The 14,880-nt window shown below is 65.3% G+C and overlaps 2 protein-coding genes across 3 annotated transcripts in view; one reads left to right on the plus strand and one right to left on the minus strand.

The window, feature by feature from the left end:
- The window catches only part of ZNF710 (zinc finger protein 710), a 9,160-nt gene extending 1,131 nt beyond the window's left edge, over window positions 1–8,029 (plus strand). The window contains exons 2-5 of one of the 2 annotated variants that reach the window (XM_042829614.1): window positions 3,964–5,345; window positions 5,549–5,740; window positions 6,006–6,180; window positions 6,397–8,029. In XM_042829614.1, coding sequence (XP_042685548.1) covers window positions 3,987–5,345; window positions 5,549–5,740; window positions 6,006–6,180; window positions 6,397–6,569 — 1,899 coding nt within the window. In that variant the 5' untranslated portion in view covers window positions 3,964–3,986 and the 3' untranslated portion in view covers window positions 6,570–8,029. Of the gene's footprint in view, window positions 1–79; window positions 5,346–5,548; window positions 5,741–6,005; window positions 6,181–6,396 lie in introns of those variants that run through there. The other variant, XM_042829613.1, reaches the window with a different exon arrangement.
- Window positions 8,030–8,031: 2 nt separating this feature from the next.
- On the minus strand, window positions 8,032–11,306 carry IDH2 (isocitrate dehydrogenase (NADP(+)) 2). The gene is made up of 11 exons (XM_042829615.1): window positions 11,207–11,306; window positions 10,469–10,560; window positions 10,136–10,301; window positions 9,787–9,947; window positions 9,573–9,716; window positions 9,341–9,477; window positions 9,099–9,250; window positions 8,916–9,028; window positions 8,743–8,840; window positions 8,558–8,650; window positions 8,032–8,411 (listed from the first exon to the last, which is right to left on the minus strand). Exons 2-11 carry the CDS (start codon window positions 10,517–10,519, stop codon window positions 8,324–8,326), a joined length of 1,203 nt encoding a protein of 400 aa, XP_042685549.1. The 5' UTR covers window positions 10,520–10,560; window positions 11,207–11,306; the 3' UTR covers window positions 8,032–8,323.
- Between the last annotated feature and the right edge of the window lie 3,574 nt (window positions 11,307–14,880).

Consider the following 14,880-nt stretch of genomic DNA (forward strand, 5'->3'; position numbering starts at 1 on the left):
GAGGAGAGGAGAGGAGAGGAGAGGAGAGGAGAAAGGGAAGGACAGGAAAGGAGAGGAGAGTGTTGGGGGGGAAGGGGCGCAGGGTGGGTGCTCAGGGCTGGGCTGAGGGTCTCAGCAGGGGCTGTCTCAGGGTGCAGCCCTGCTCGGGCCAGCTTCTGGCAGCCCTGTGCTGTGCTCTCCCCATGCTGTCATTGTTTGGGAATCAGCCCTCCTTCTCCTCCACCTGTGTGACCAGGAGCCCAGTGACTGTGAGCCCGTCAGTGATTGCTTTCCCTTCTGGGTGTGAGGATGGCAGTGAGACTGCTGGCAGATGTTGATAATGTGTGTGTTTTTAACATGGCCTGATGAGGAGGGGGTCGCTGCCTCCCTGACGCAGTGCCACGCAGACACACCATCACTGTTTGCCCCAGCTGCTTGTGCCACCAAACGCAGTGCCTTCATCACAGTGAGGGCTGGGGCTGTCCTTGGCTCTGGAACCTGAGCCCCAGGAGGAGCCTCCACAGCTCCTCCACAGCCCCGTAGCTCCTTGCAGCAGATCAGCACGCGCCCAGCGCTGTTCTCTTTTCTCTACAGGACCTGCTACCAGTTTCCCTTAATGAGCCGAGTTAGGTGGCATCCAACTTGGGGGCACTGATGGAGTGAATTGAAATGTTGGCTTGATTTCTTTAAGAAGGCCAAGTTTACTTTGTCAGCAGCAGAATGACTGTCCTGTATGGGGACACGCTGGGGAGCAGAGAGCAGAAACCCCCCAGGGCTCCATTGTGCAGCTCAGACCATGGGGACCTCATGAATCCCCCGGCCTCATGCAGAGCGGTGTCCAGTTGGGGTTGTAAATGACTGCAGTGATTCCTTGTGATTTTCAGAGGGGAAAAATGCATTTTATTCTGCTTAAAATTTGTATGGATGCCGTAAGGAGATTTTTTTTTTTTAATGGAAAAATCACGCACAGACCGGAAGATGAAAGGCTGACTTTTTTCCTTTATCAAACTTGATGGAAAGCTCTTTTAGAAGACAAAGAAAATAAGCCCAGAAGTGCTCACGCAGATATTCGAGATCCAGCAATTAGCTGCTTGCTGCGGATGATGTGCACAGCCCCGGTGCCCCCAGCGCAGCAGGGTCTGTGGGTAGGGGGACGCCCAAAGCTCTGGAGCAGCACAGAGGGGACAGGGAGCCCAGCAGGCACAGCAGCACAGGGGAAGGCAAAGAGAGCTCAGCCCGGGCTGCGGGTGCTGCTGGCACTGCCTGCGGCTCTGGCTCAGGAGCTGCAGTGCACGCAGCAGAACCAACGTGGCCTTTTGCCTCCAGAGCACCGCAGCCACGGCGCGGGATGGGCAGCGTGGATCTGGGTGTCCCTGGAGCTGCAGAGGGGCACCGGTGTGCTTAGGGGAGATGTGGACAAATCGCTGTAGCGGGGGATTTTTGCAGAGATATTTCCTGGAAGAGTGATGGCTTTGCTGGAAAGTGGAGTGATGAAATTTGTGCAGCTGTTTGCTGGCACTCGGGGAGAGGCGGGCTGAGAGCAGATGTGGGGCGGGCAGTGTGCTGCAATGAGGTGTCATGGGGGCACCAGGAGTGGTCAGGGGTGCGCTGGTGCAGAGCCGTTCCGGATCAGGCCTGTGCCTGTGCCACACAGAGCTCTGTGCATGCAGGGTACAAGCTCATGTGCCTGGTGGTGCTTTCCTGCTCGCAGCGGGCACTATTGCAGCTGTTTGTCCCTCTGCAGGGTGCCTCTTCCATGGACGGGTGGAGTTCAACCATTCTGTCCTTCCTGTGCCCGCCTGGTGCTGGCCTGGAGCAGTGCTAGGATGGGTGCTGGACTGTGGGACCACCTCCCTCCCCAGTGCAGCACTGCAGTGCGGCTCTGCACCCAGAGAGCCCCTGCTGTGTGCACGTGGAGCTGTGGGCGCTGCTCCCAGCCCAGCTGGTGCGCTGGGGAACGGCACTGCTGGCCCATGAGAGCCACAGGGAAGTGTGAGGGGGAAGTGACACATCAGCGTCCCTCCGGCTGCCACTTCTCCCTGCTGTGGTGCTGTGCAGCTGCGCCGGCAGCTCTGTGGCTGCTGTGGCCGTGCTCTCTTCTGAGCAGCAAAGCTCGCTCACATACAAGAGCTTCAATGTCTGACAAAGTGCAAAGGGTCCTGTGTGACACAGGCCTGTATTTAGTGCTGGGAGCGCAGAGAGCAGCTCTCATCCCCTTGCTCGTAGTGCTGCAGAGGAGGATCTGTCACTGACCTTCTTCTGAAAGCCTCTGGTTATTGGCGATGTTTGGTTGTTTGCTTTTCTCAGGCACGTGAGTGCTGGGAGCTGTGTGTGTGCAGCTGCTCCCCGTCACAGTGCTGTGCCATGGAGGAGCAGAGCTGTCCCCACTGCTGCTCCAGCTCTGCGCACCGCGACCCGTCCTGCCCCGCTGGCTGCAGGGGGCAGAGCCGCTGCCCCAGGTGATGAATGGGGTATGATAAGTGGCTTTGGAGAAGTCAACCCTTGGGTAAAGCGTGATCCAAATGGACTGGAACAGACATTCAAGTGAGAAATAGTAATTGCTGCACTGCGCTGCAAATGAAGGAAGAGAGCAAAATCCCAACCGGATCCGAGCAGCTTTTCCTGCTTTCCGTCTCCCCCCGCCTGCACAAACAGAGGGGACCCGGCCTTCCTCCCCAGGGAGCTCCTGTTGTGTGCAGCTTCCTCCCTGCAGCACGAATGCACAGCTCTGGGAGCCGAGTTCCTTCCGGGAAGCTGCTGCCCGCTGCGAGGCGCCCCGAAGCCCCGGCGCTGCGCTTCCCATCGCAGCATCTGCACCGCTTTGCCCGGCCCTGCCCCGACTGCAGCTCTGCTGCAGGGATGTTGAGAGCCTGATGGGGGGGGTCAGACAAGGAGGGTGATACACAGCCCGCGGTTGCTGCTCTCCAGCCCCATAGGTGCTCCTAGGACTGCGACAGCATCTGGCTTAGGGTTTATCCCTGTTTCACCTCCCCCATAGGGCTCCTCTTTGTTGCAGCTGCGGAAATAATTCCACTGAGCAGGACGTCCCCCCACAGGAGGAAGCTGCAGCCTCCTGCTCACCGAGGGCAGCCGTCCCGTTTCTGCCTGCCTGCCCCGGGGATGGGCCCTGCTGGGGGCTGTGATCCCATGCAGCAGAACGCCCACATGTCCCCACGCAGTGGCTGTGTTCCCCACCAGCATGCTGCTCCCGCCGCCAGATGCCTGCTGCTTTAAGCAGCTCTCCCACTTCTCTCTCCCTCTTCCTCTTTTGCTTTGTCTGTGATCCTCCCTCGGCGTCTCCCATCATTGCTTCTCGCAGCCGGGATCATCACAGTGTGGGCCGGCCGCGGGGCTCTGGTGCTCCCCGCCCCTCCTTGCTGCAGGGCTGCTCCCGGTGCAGCACAGAACCTCCGCCCGGGGAGGAGCGGGTGGTGCTGCGTGGGCTTCCTCGGGGAAGAGCACGGTGAGGAGGAGAGCCACAAGGCTGTTCCTTTGCCAGGGACGCTCAGCAGCAGTGGGAACTGAACAGAGGTGCTTTGGGGCACGGCTGTGCGGTGCTGGCAGTGATCACTGCTGTCTGTGGCACCGCTCATCCCCTGCTCTGGGGCTGGGCACTATTGGAGCGATTTGCTCAGAGGATCCTGTGCTGCCAACAAGCCCGTGCCGGCGGTTCTGTCAGCCCGTCCCACTGCGCTGTGCTCCTCCCCGCACAAATGAGCATCGCTCTGTGTCAGTTGTGAGCAATGGTTTGACTTTCTTCCTGGAAGCAGATGGAATTATTAAACAGCATGAGGAGTCCCGCAGAAGCCTCCAGAGGGCAGCTGGGATGCTCTGCACGCTGAGTTTCAGTGCGTCCTGCTCTGCAGGCAGCGTTAGGTTGGGATGAGTCCCTGAATTGCGTGGGATTGTGTCAGTGGGAACGGCTGCGTGAGGTTCTGCACCGGGTGGGAGGGAGCACTAACAGCCGTCCCTTTCCTCCCGCAGCCATGACCGCATAGGGCGCAGGGATGGATCGTTTCAGCGAGTGTGGGACGCAGACGGACGCCGTGGTGGTGCTGTCCCTGGCACAGGCTGCGGTGCTGGGCTTGGTGTCCGACAATGAGCTGCTGGGGGCCACCGTCAGTCCCGCCGGCTTCTTCCCAGGGCTGGGGGGCGAGGGAGAGCCCGACATCACGGCAGAGCCCGAGAGCGAGGGGACGGCGCCAGACGGGCAGGATGACGAGTCCCTGGAGGCAGAGTGCTCCCCCGAGAAGCACGCGCGCAGGAGGAAGCGGCCCCCGGTGAGGCTGCTGCCCAAGGTGAAGCGCGAGGAGGCGGAGGCGGAGGTGTTCGAGGTGGCCGCGCCCGGGGAGGACGAGGCCGAGCCGCAGCGCGGCGCCCCGCCCGCCCCCCCCCCGGACCCCGTGCCGGAGCCCAGCGGCGCCGTGAAGATGATCGACCTCGGCGCCTTCAGCAGGAAGCCCCGGCGCCTGCGGCACCTGCGCCGGCACACGCGCCAGCAGCCGCACGGCCGCGAACCCGACCCGGCGCAGGGCGGCGACGCAGACGCCACGCGGACGCCGTGCGCCTTCGAGGCGGGAGCCGCGTCCCCCGGGGAGCCCGAGGCGCCCGCGTCCCCCGAGCGGGTGAAGAGCGAGCAGGGCTTCGCGTGGCAGGAGCCGGGCGAGCTGGAGGCGGATGCTGCGGGTGGCAACAGCGAGCACAGCAAGAAGGCTCAGCTGGACCGGCTGGACATCAACGTGCAGATCGACGACTCGTACCTGGTGGAGGCGGGGGACCGCCAGAAGCGCTGGCAGTGCCGCATGTGCGAGAAGTCCTACACCTCCAAGTACAACCTGGTGACCCACATCCTGGGCCACAACGGCATCAAGCCGCACTCATGCCCGCACTGCAACAAGCTGTTCAAGCAGCCCAGCCACCTGCAGACCCACCTGCTGACCCACCAGGGCACGCGGCCGCACAAGTGCGAGGTGTGCAGCAAGGCGTTCACGCAGACCAGCCACCTGAAGCGGCACATGCTGCTGCACACCGACATCAAGCCCTACAGCTGCCGCTTCTGCGGCCGCGGCTTCGCCTACCCCAGCGAGCTGAAGGCGCACGAGGTGAAGCACGAGAGCGGCCGCTGCCACGTCTGCGTGGAGTGCGGGCTGGACTTCTCCACGCTCACCCAGCTGAAGCGGCACCTGGCCACGCACCAGGGCCCCACGCTGTACCAGTGCCTGGAGTGCAGCAAGTCCTTCCATTACCGCAGCCAGCTGCAGAACCACATGCTGAAGCACCAGAACGTCCGGCCCTTCGTCTGCACCGAGTGCGGCATGGAGTTCAGCCAGATCCACCACCTCAAGCAGCACTCGCTCACACACAAGGTAGGTGCCGCGCAGCACGGAGCGCCCGGGCAGCCTTGCCGTGCCCGGAGACGTGTTGGCCGCAGAGGGCGCCAGGGTGCCTGCGGCCCTCATCAGCCCCGAGCCAGGGGGCAGCAGGCGGCCACCGCAGCGCAGCGCCCGCTCCGTGCCGGGCAGCTCAGCTCGGCTCCCCGCTGCGCTCACCGCTTCCCGCATGCCTGCAGGGCGTGAAGGAGTTCAAGTGCGAGGTGTGTGGGCGCGAGTTCACGCTGCAGGCCAACATGAAGCGGCACATGCTCATCCACACCAGCGTCCGGCCCTACCAGTGCCACATCTGCTTCAAGACGTTTGTGCAGAAGCAGACGCTGAAGACGCACATGATCGTGCACTCCCCGGTGAAGCCATTCAAGTGCAAGGTACCAAGGGGCACCGGGGGAGGCCGGGGACGGCGCCTGGCACGCTGGGTTCTGCGAGTGTGGAGGCTGCAGAAAGGGCAGCGGGAAAGGAAAGGTGTGGGAGGTTGGTGGGAGGGCAGGCAGCCCCGCTAGGGATCACTGGGGAGCCATCGGGGCCCCCTGCGGTTTGAGGTCCGTTCCGCACAGCCGCACCCCAAGGCTCTGCTGGGCTTTTTGCTGGGACTGGGGGCTGCGGGACCCCAGTAACCGCAGAACACTGCTGCAGGTCTGTGGGAAGTCCTTCAACCGTATGTACAACCTGCTGGGCCACATGCACCTGCACGCGGGCAGCAAGCCCTTCAAATGCCCCTATTGCTCCAGCAAGTTCAACCTGAAAGGCAACCTGAGCCGGCACATGAAGGTCAAGCACGGCGTGATGGACATCAGCCTGGACAGCCAAGGTAGGTGTGGGCTGTGCTGGAGCTGTGCTGGGCTCTGCGTGTTGCAGACTGGGAGCTGTGCTCACTGCCGGCTTGCTGCAGGAGTGGGACCGAACCATGGTGCCCATACAGATGCTCCTTGGGTGCCGTGGTGGGGTGGGGGCCGCTGTGGGGAGAGCAGCGCCGCAGAGCCCCACAGGCACGGGGCTGATTCCGGGTTGTGTGCGCTGTGCCTAGATCCCATGATGGACCTGTCGGGGGCTGAGCACACCGAGCTGGACGGGCAGCAGGAGATGGAAGACTACGAGGAGGAGAACTCGTACGGCTATGAGGGTGTGGGGAACCCCCCAGATGATGGCGCACTGGCAGAGCAGGCCATGAAGGAAATGGCTTATTACAACATGTTGTAGCAGGGAGGGCAGGTGGCCCGGGGCGGGCGGGGGGATGGCGAAATGGACCCAGCATGTGAGAGAACTGCTGCTGGGATGCAGTGCTGCTGCAGGGGGGTGAGCAGGGGGCAGGCAGGGACATCCCTAAAGCGCGGCTGGGCACAGGGCAGGGAGCCTGGGAGAGCTCTTGCCTTCATGAGGTCATTCCTGCCGGGGGCCCGTTCTCCCTAAGCCTCTGGATAAGGAGTGCCCTCCTACCCGGTGCCCTGCCACCCCTTTGTCCCTCACACCTCAGTGGTGGCCGGACCCTCGCCCCGTTCCTCACCGTCAGCCCTGTGTGATGTACTTGAAGCTGGCAGGCTGCATCCCAGCGGACAACGAGCATCACTCCTGATCCTACCTCCCAGGTCCCCGCTCAGCTGCGCCGTGCCATGCATCAGCCTGGCATCTCCTGCATGGAGACCAGCGCTGCACCGCCCCGCGCTCCCCAGCTCCCCACAGCCTAGAGCAGCTCCTGTTGCTCTGGCAGCGGCCGGGAGCTGGTACAGGCAGAGCTGGGGCAGGCCACGAGAGGCCACAGGGCACACACACAAAGAGTATTTTCTTACAAACTAATTGCAAAGCTCAGCGGAAGCAGCAGCTCTGAGTACAGAGTGGCTTTGGTGAGCAGTGTATTTAAAGGAAGGCAAACCCTGTTCAACTTGAGCAAATGATGGTATTTTGAAAGTAATTTATTTTTTTCAGACGTGCCGCGTGGTTGGATTGATCTTTTCACTGAGTTCCGCTTCCCTCAACCAGTGTTCCTTGTAAACCTGTGTAATGTGTGTGATCTGTGGAGCTCTGCGGGGCTGCAGGGGCAGCGTGGGCCGGGCGGGGGTCCCACACCCACAGCGGCTGCTCTGCTGCACCAGTGCTGCACACTGCTGCCGTGTGAGCACCTCTGGGCTGCAGGCAGGAGTGTGCCCTGGAAATGCAGGCCCGGGGGGCTGCGGGCCCCTCCTGCCCTGTGGTGGGAGCGGGCTGCAGGGCTGCCCTTTGGTCGTGGCACAGCCCAGGATGCTGCACCCCCATCCCCAGGGCACACGGTGGTTGCATCCTGCAGCGCAGAGGGGAGCGGGCCGGCACCCAGAGCCGAGGGGCAGCCGCGTGCTGACCTCACAGCGTGCAACCCGTCACCACCCTGCCTGCTGTCCCCGCACCTGGAGCCTCCCACCGTGGCTCAGCAACTCCTCCGGCCCAGCCCCCCCCCAGCACAGCCCCCCGTGCCCACCCACATCCCCACATCTACCTCTGTCCCGTTACCAAAAAGCACCGCGCCCCACGCCACGCTGTGCCGGAGAGCCGTTGGGGTGCAGCCCGCGCTGCGTCTGCAGAGCGGTTGGCCCCCCCGTGCAAAGCCCTACTGTGTTTATTTTTGTCTATCTCCTCGGTTGGAAGAGTTGTTCAGCAATAATTCTAAATAAATGAATTTAAATTCTTTAGCTGCTGCTGCCTGCTGTGCCAGGAGCGCATGGACCCCCCTGCACACCACGGGCCGGGATGTGTTTAATGGCCATTTGGCACCATGAGGTCAGAGGTTACATAAATTACAGCACAGTGAAGGACAGCCACCCAGCACCCCTTCCTACAACCCCCCCTAGAAATGCTTTAAAAACACACGTAAGAAAATGGGTTATAAAAATGAGGGAACGTTCCTGAGCCGTGTGGAGGAGCTGCAGGTGCCGCTCGCGGGGTGTTAGCAGTGAGGTAAAGGCGGGCGGCACCTGGGGGGTCCTCTACTTTTTGCCCAGGGCCTTGTCCAGGTTGTTCCTGATGGCATCCAGGAAGTCGGTGGTGTTTACGAAGTGCTCGTTCAGCTTCACGCTGAGGGAGAAGGGCAAGGAATGGGAATCCTGCCCCCCAGCCACGGCCACAGCCAGAGCTGCCGCCCGGTGCAGTGCCAGCCCTAAATAGCCGCCTGCTGCCTCCCGGCACGCACTGCCCCCCTCCCCCCCCCCGCAGCCACGTACTTGGCCAGCCCATGGATGCAGCCTGCCAGGTCCTTCGTCATCGTCCCACTCTCCACGGTCTCAACGCAGACCTTCTCCAGCGTCTGAGCGAACCTGGGGGCAGCGCGCTCAGCAGCAGCCGTGGCCCAGCACGGGTCCCCACGTGCCACACAGTGCAGCCCCCCCCCCCCCCCCACACCACCCACTTGACCCGCTCCGGATTGGTGTCCCGCCCGCCCCCGGGCTCCAGCCCCCGCGACCGGGCGAAGATGCTGGCGATGGGGTTGGTGCTGGTGGGCCGCCCCTGCGGGCAGACAGCCCCCACTCAGCGGTCGCCCCTGGAGCCCTCACTTAGGGACCCCTCAGGGCGCTCACCCACCTTCTGGTGCTCCCGGTAGTGCCGTGTGACGGTGCCGTGTGCCGCCTCCGCCTCAATGGTCTTCCCATCGGGGCACACCAGCACCGAGGTCATCAGCCCCAGAGAGCCAAAACCTACGGCGGGACGGGGTCAGGACGGGACGGGAGCACGGAGCCCCACCGGCCCCAAAGCTGCCAGCATCACCTTGGGCCAGGATGTCCGACTGCACGTCCCCGTCGTAGTTCTTGCACGCCCAGACGAAGCCACCCGAGGACTTGAGCACCTGTGCCACCATGTCGTCGATGAGCCGGTGCTCATACCAGATCTTCAGCTTGTCGAACTCCGTCTTGTAGTGCCTGCAGCAGCGCAGTCAGCAGCACCGTGCTGGCACGGGGTGCCCGCCTCGCAGCCCAGCCCGGCCCCACGCCGCCCCGCCTGCTCCATACTTATCAAAGATCTCCTGGAAGATGTCCTTGAAGCGCCCGTCGTAGGCCTTCAGGATGGTGTTCTTGGTGCTCATGTAGAGCGGCCACTTCTTCTGGATGGCGTACTGGAAGCAGCTGTGCGCAAAGCCCGAGATGGACTGCAAGGGACACGCAGTGCTACACTCAGTAGGGTCCCCCGGGCTCCCCACCAGCCCCACGGCACCCCGGGACTCCCCCGGCAGCTCCCCGGTACCTCATCCGTGTTGTACATGCCCATGCCCACGCCGCCGCCAGGGAAGTTGAACACCTCCCACTGCTTCGCCCCACTGCCATCCTTCGGCGTGAAGATCATCTTGAAGGACCCGGACTTGTTCACCACGAAGTCGGTGGCTTTGTACTGCATGGGGTGGCGTGTCGGTGTGGGGCCTGGCAGCAGCAGCCCCCCAGCCCCACAGCGCCGTGCTCACCTGGTCACCGTGGGCGTGCCGACCGATGACGATGGGCTGCGTCCAGCCGGGCACCAGGCGTGGGATGTTCTTGCAGATGATGGGCTCTCGGAACACCGTCCCACCCAGGATGTTCCGGATCGTCCCGTTGGGGCTCTTCCACATCTTCTTCAGTTTGAACTCTGCGAGGTGCAGCAGTGAGGCACGGGGTGCTCAGCCAGCGCCACGCAGCGCAGCACGGCCCTCCTGGCCCCTCAGCTCCCTTGTGCCGTGAGCAGCTGCCAGAGCCCCGTGCCAGCAGCACAGCGCCCAACTCACAGCCAGCCCTGTGACACTGCGGTCCCGCATCCTCCCCCCAGTCCCTTCCCACCTTCCACCCTGGCCTCGTCAGGCGTGATGGTGGCACACTTGACGGCCACGCTGTACTTCTTGGTGGCCAGCGCCGAGTCGATGGTGACCTGATCATCCGTCTTGTCCCGGTGCGGCAGCCCCAGGTCAAAATACTTCAGCTGCACGTCCACGTTGGGCAGGATCAGCTGAGGGGGGAGGGTCAGAGCAGGGCTGTTCCGGAGCAGCACAGTGCAGCGCTGTACGGCCAAACCCGGCCCCCCTTCCCCCTCCCCCCCGCGTGCCGGAAGCCGCGCAGTGCGCACCACCTGCTTCCTGCGGGGAACGGGGGCCGCTGTGCCCCGCAGCCCCGTACCTTGTCCTTGATGAAGGCCCAGATGATGCGCGTCATCTCATCGCCGTCCATCTCCACCACCGGCTTGGCCACTTTGATCCGCCTGTCGGCATCTGGCGGCAGCACAGCGTCATGGGGCACCGCGTGGGGACGAGCCTCACGTCGGGCCGGGTGCGCTTCAGGTGCAAAGCGCCAGACGGGGCCGGGAGCAGGCTCGGTGCAAGCCTCCATTGGGGCACGATGGGTCGGAGCACAAAGCCTCCACCCGACCCGGGGTACCGGGGCTGAAAGGCTCCGGTCTGGACGCGGGTCGAGGCGCCGGGCGTTGGGGCTCACCTCTCACTGGGGTCCCACCCGTGGCCCCACCCATGGCCCAGACGAGGTGGGAGCACCGTGAGCTGCACAACCCCACCCGTCTGGGAGCGGCTCCGGGTGCAAACCGCGCTCAGGACGCGGGTACAACAAGAAAGGGCAAAACCCCACGCGGGATCGGGACGTGGCCCGGGGCAAACCCTCGGGGCCACGGGGACACGAACGCAGCTGGATGAGGGCAAAGCCCCCCCCCCATCCCGTCCTCAATCCGGGTCTCTACGGCCCGCGGGGCGAAGTGCCGGGCGGGGCCGTCTGCACACGGTGTTGAGGCCGGGCCGTGCAGAACCGCTCCGAACCGCGCCGCGTCCCCTCCCCGCACCCCTCCAACCCGCGCCCTCCCCGTCCCAAAGGACGCCCCTCCGCCCCCCCCGAGGTCACCGCACTCACAGTGCCGCCGCTGCCCCGAGGGTCCCAGCGCGGTGCAGATGGCGGGGGGCGGGCAGCGGGACAGCCCGGCAGCGCGGCTCAGCGCCGGGACAGCGCGGAGGCAGCGGGCGGCCATGGCGCGGCGCGACGGGGCGGCGGTGGCGGCAGAGAGGGGACGCGGTTCGCTCCGCCCCGGGGCGGCGCGTAAAAGTCTGCGCCCGGCACCCCCGCGTTGGGCCCCGCACGGGACGAGGGGAGGTGGGGGTGTAAGCCGTTGCCGCCCCCATCCCACCGCCCACCCCGTATCCCTGTGGGGTGCATCAGGAGAACCCCCGGGTGGAGATCCTAAGGGCGTAAGCTGACCCGTGGTGCGCAGCGGGGTGCGCTTAATGCAGGCCACGAGCGGTGCCAAGGCACAAGGTGACCGGGCGGGGATCGGCTGTTAGCGCCGCGTGCTGTGGCCCCCGGGCTGCGTTCATCCCCCTCCTGCTCCGCGGAGATACTGGGGGGCTTGGCACAGTCTGGCTGCATACGGTGGTAGGGCATACAGGGTGCAGCGGGCGCGCTGCGTGTCCCCGTGCCCTTGTGGGGGCTGGGGGGGACGTGGCGCCTGCACATCTGGGGACGTGCTGCCAGCCCAGCCCACAGAGGGCACCGAGCTTTCCCTATATAGGAGCGAGCGATCCAACACGTGATGTGGGCACCGCACCAAGCGGGACGCAGCGCTGCTGCTCTGCCGAGCTCTGCCCGGACTGAGCCTGGCACGAGGGACGCCGTGCCCCACAGACACCCCGCAGCGTGCCCACGGCCGGGCTGCGCAGGGCGTGGAGGCTTGCTGTCCCTCTGCTCGGGCCAGCGGGAGGCTTTTTTTAGCCACGAAGGCTGGGCAGATCCCACTTTGGGAAGCGGAGCTGAACAACAGGCGGCCCCGAGCAGAGGGGCGGCAGGGAGGAGGCGGGGGAGTGGGGGGGGAGAGGCAGGGCCGGGCACAGTGACGTCCGCTGGCTTTAACATTAACCAGAGCTGCGGACGGCGGGCTGCCAGCTGAGGGGGCCACGGCTCCAGTGCAGCGTGGGGGACTCGGGACCCCAACATACCCACTGCAGCTCAGCTGCGCACAGCCACGTGGCCGGCACCGTGGGGCTGCCCCATGGCAGGGTGTTGGCGTCGTGGGAAGGATCTGGGGGCCGCCCCACGGCCGCAGCGCTGCCCCCCCCGCCGCCCTGCGGTCAGTGACCTCGTGGCAGGGACGAGGTCAGGGCAGCGCGGCCCCGCTGGGGAGCGGCCATGTGGCACCGTCCCAGGAAGGACGGCCTCCCAACAAAGGAGAGCATAGTTGGCTGGAGCAGCTCTCCACAGCTGGGTGGCCCCAGCAGGGTCAGCGTGGGCTGCCGAGGGCGGGGGCCACACTCCAGCGCTGCTTGGAGAGCAATGTGTGCCAGGGGAGTCTGACAGCTGTGGTTTGAGGGCCCCAGCAAGGAATAACGGGGCTGGTGGAGGCGTGTGTCATCTGTGCCCCTCCACAGCCCCCACAACAGCCCCACAGCACACCCCGCTGCACCAAAACCTGAGAGCCACCCACAGTCCAGGAGCAGCCGGGGCCACGCAGGGCAGCACAGCAGCTCCAGGAACATTGTGACAGCGGCACAGCAGCCGGGCTGCCAGGGCTTGGTGGCGCAGCAGGCAGATGGCAGCGCTCCGGGACGAGGCACAGCTGAAAATGCGAATGGAATGGCAAGGATGAGGAGCCCCCTGGAAGTGTGGGGCTGAAGCTGGCGGGCTGCATGTGGTGCTTGGCTCCATCAGGGCTGTGCTGTTGCCGCAACTCTGCTCAGGGGCTGTGGGGGCTCAGCACCCAGGACCCCCATGTTGGGCCACCCCAAGCACCCACTAAGACTCGGAGACTCCAGCAGCCCTGCTCACCGGCAGCGCTTGGCCAGCAGCCTCAGGCTGCGCGTGGCTCTGGGCAGACACCAACAGCCACACGCTGCCCCAAAGGCCCGCAGCCACGCAGCAGCGCCAGGACCTCACGGCAATGCCCGCAGCCCCAAGCACATCCCCGTCGTCCGTGCACCCGCCATACATCGCCAACACCTCTGCCTCTGGGGCTGCCCGAGAGCAGCTCCTCCCTGGAAGCACACACAGAACCGCTCCCCATTCCCCGCGGCTCTCACGCAGCGCTGCGCGGGGAGCAGCACCGTCCTGGGCCGACGGCACCGCCGCACCGGGACCCCCCCTGTCCCGCACAGCCCCCCAGGTCCGCCTCCTCTCCCCGAACCCGAGCCGGGCGGACGGCGGCGGCGCTGCCGGCGGTGTTGAGCCGCGGGGAGGGGCCGGGCGGGGCGGCCCTTTGTTGCAGGCGGCGGGCGGAGCAGACGGAGCCGCCCCGCACCGCCCCGCACCTCTCCGCGCCCCCCGCGGGCGGGGAGCCCCGGAGCCGCCCCGCGCTGCAGGCGGGATCCGCGCCCCGAGCCGGTAAGCGGCGTGCGGGATGCGTGTGTGTGTGTGCAAGGGAGGTGTGCGGGGGGATGCGTGTGTGTGTGTGCGTGTGTGTGTGTATGTGTGTGTGTGTGCACGCTGCTGGGCGGGCGCTCATGTGCTGCCGTGCAGCGCCTGTGTGAGGGCTGGGGGGGACGCGTGTGTGTTCGTGCACGGGAGGTGTGTAACGGGGGGTGCGCTCGGATGGGGATCCCCGCAGATGCGTGTGCACAGCGGCAGCGGCTGCACAGAGCTTGCAAGAGCCGTGGGGGTGGCAGAGGGCCTGCGTGTGTGCAAGGGCGTGTGCAGTGCGTGCAGGGTGTGCGTGCACACAGCGCGTGGTGAGGGGCACTGGGGCCGCGTGTGGGGACGGCTGCCCGCAGCAGCGTGGGGCTGCACTCATTGGGGCGCTTCCAGGTGTTTGCAGTGTGGGGCGTGTGCCTCCCGTGAGCGCCGTGCGTGTGTTTACATGCGTGTGGGGCTGCGTTCTGCACACTGCCTGCCCCAGGAAGTGCACACACAGCGTTATGGCCGCGTCTGGGGCGGCTGTGAGGAGCTCCGTGTGCTCTGTCACACGTGGGACGTACGTGTGCGTCGTGTCCCACCTGTGTGAATGTGTGCAGAGCAGGACGTCTGCATGCTGTGCACACCCTGCGTGTGCAGACACCACACTGATGGCGTTCGGTGCCACAGCAACCACGGGGCTTCAAAGTGGTGGGGGACAGTTGGGGCCACGCAGGTTGTGGGGTCTCAGTGCCTCCGACGTCTGCTCCCGCAGTGCCGTGTCTGCTCTTGGATTCCAGGAGCCCCTCTTCCTGCAGGCAGCATCCAATGAAAGGCGCTGCTGTGCCTGCGGGGGGCCGAGGAGAGCAGCGCTGGTTTGGGCTCTGCAGGGCCAAGGGTGGCCAGGGAGGGGTCACGCATCCCTGCACCGGGACCCCCTCCTTCCCGCACCCTGCATGCAGCTCGGAGCCCCCGCCCCCTGAGGGGTGTACGGTGCTCCGGTTCCCAGGCCACACGCGCTGCCGGGTGGGCGCTGGTTCCAAGCGGGGCCTCTCTCTGCTGCCATCCGGGCGCAGCAGAGCAGAGAGGGCCGGCGTGCTGCCACCAACCCATTCCGCGCGGCCGCGGCTGCGGGCCTGAGGAAGCCCCGTTTCATGGAATGCACGCTTGGGGCCGCCAGCAGAGCAGCTGAGCCGGGAGGATCTGTGCGCGCA

The sequence above is a fragment of the Centrocercus urophasianus genome, unplaced genomic scaffold (assembly GCF_019232065.1).
Source record: "Centrocercus urophasianus isolate 14NV4802_14NV808 unplaced genomic scaffold, USGS_Curo_1.0 seq_316, whole genome shotgun sequence".
Classification (NCBI taxonomy): domain Eukaryota; kingdom Metazoa; phylum Chordata; class Aves; order Galliformes; family Phasianidae; genus Centrocercus; species Centrocercus urophasianus.

What these genes read in the sequence shown, in the direction of transcription:
- IDH2 (XM_042829615.1), bottom strand. Translation starts at nt 10,519, where the DNA reads ATGGACGGCGATGAGATGACGCGCATCATCTGGGCCTTCATCAAGGAC. An exon ending in GCATGTACAACACGGATGAG is followed by an intron (nt 9,478 to 9,572) that starts GTACCGGGGAGC and finishes TGTCCCTTGCAG; the next exon opens with TCCATCTCGGGCTTTGCGCA. An exon ending in ACTACCGGGAGCACCAGAAG is followed by an intron (nt 8,841 to 8,915) that starts GTGGGTGAGCGC and finishes GTCTGCCCGCAG; the next exon opens with GGGCGGCCCACCAGCACCAA.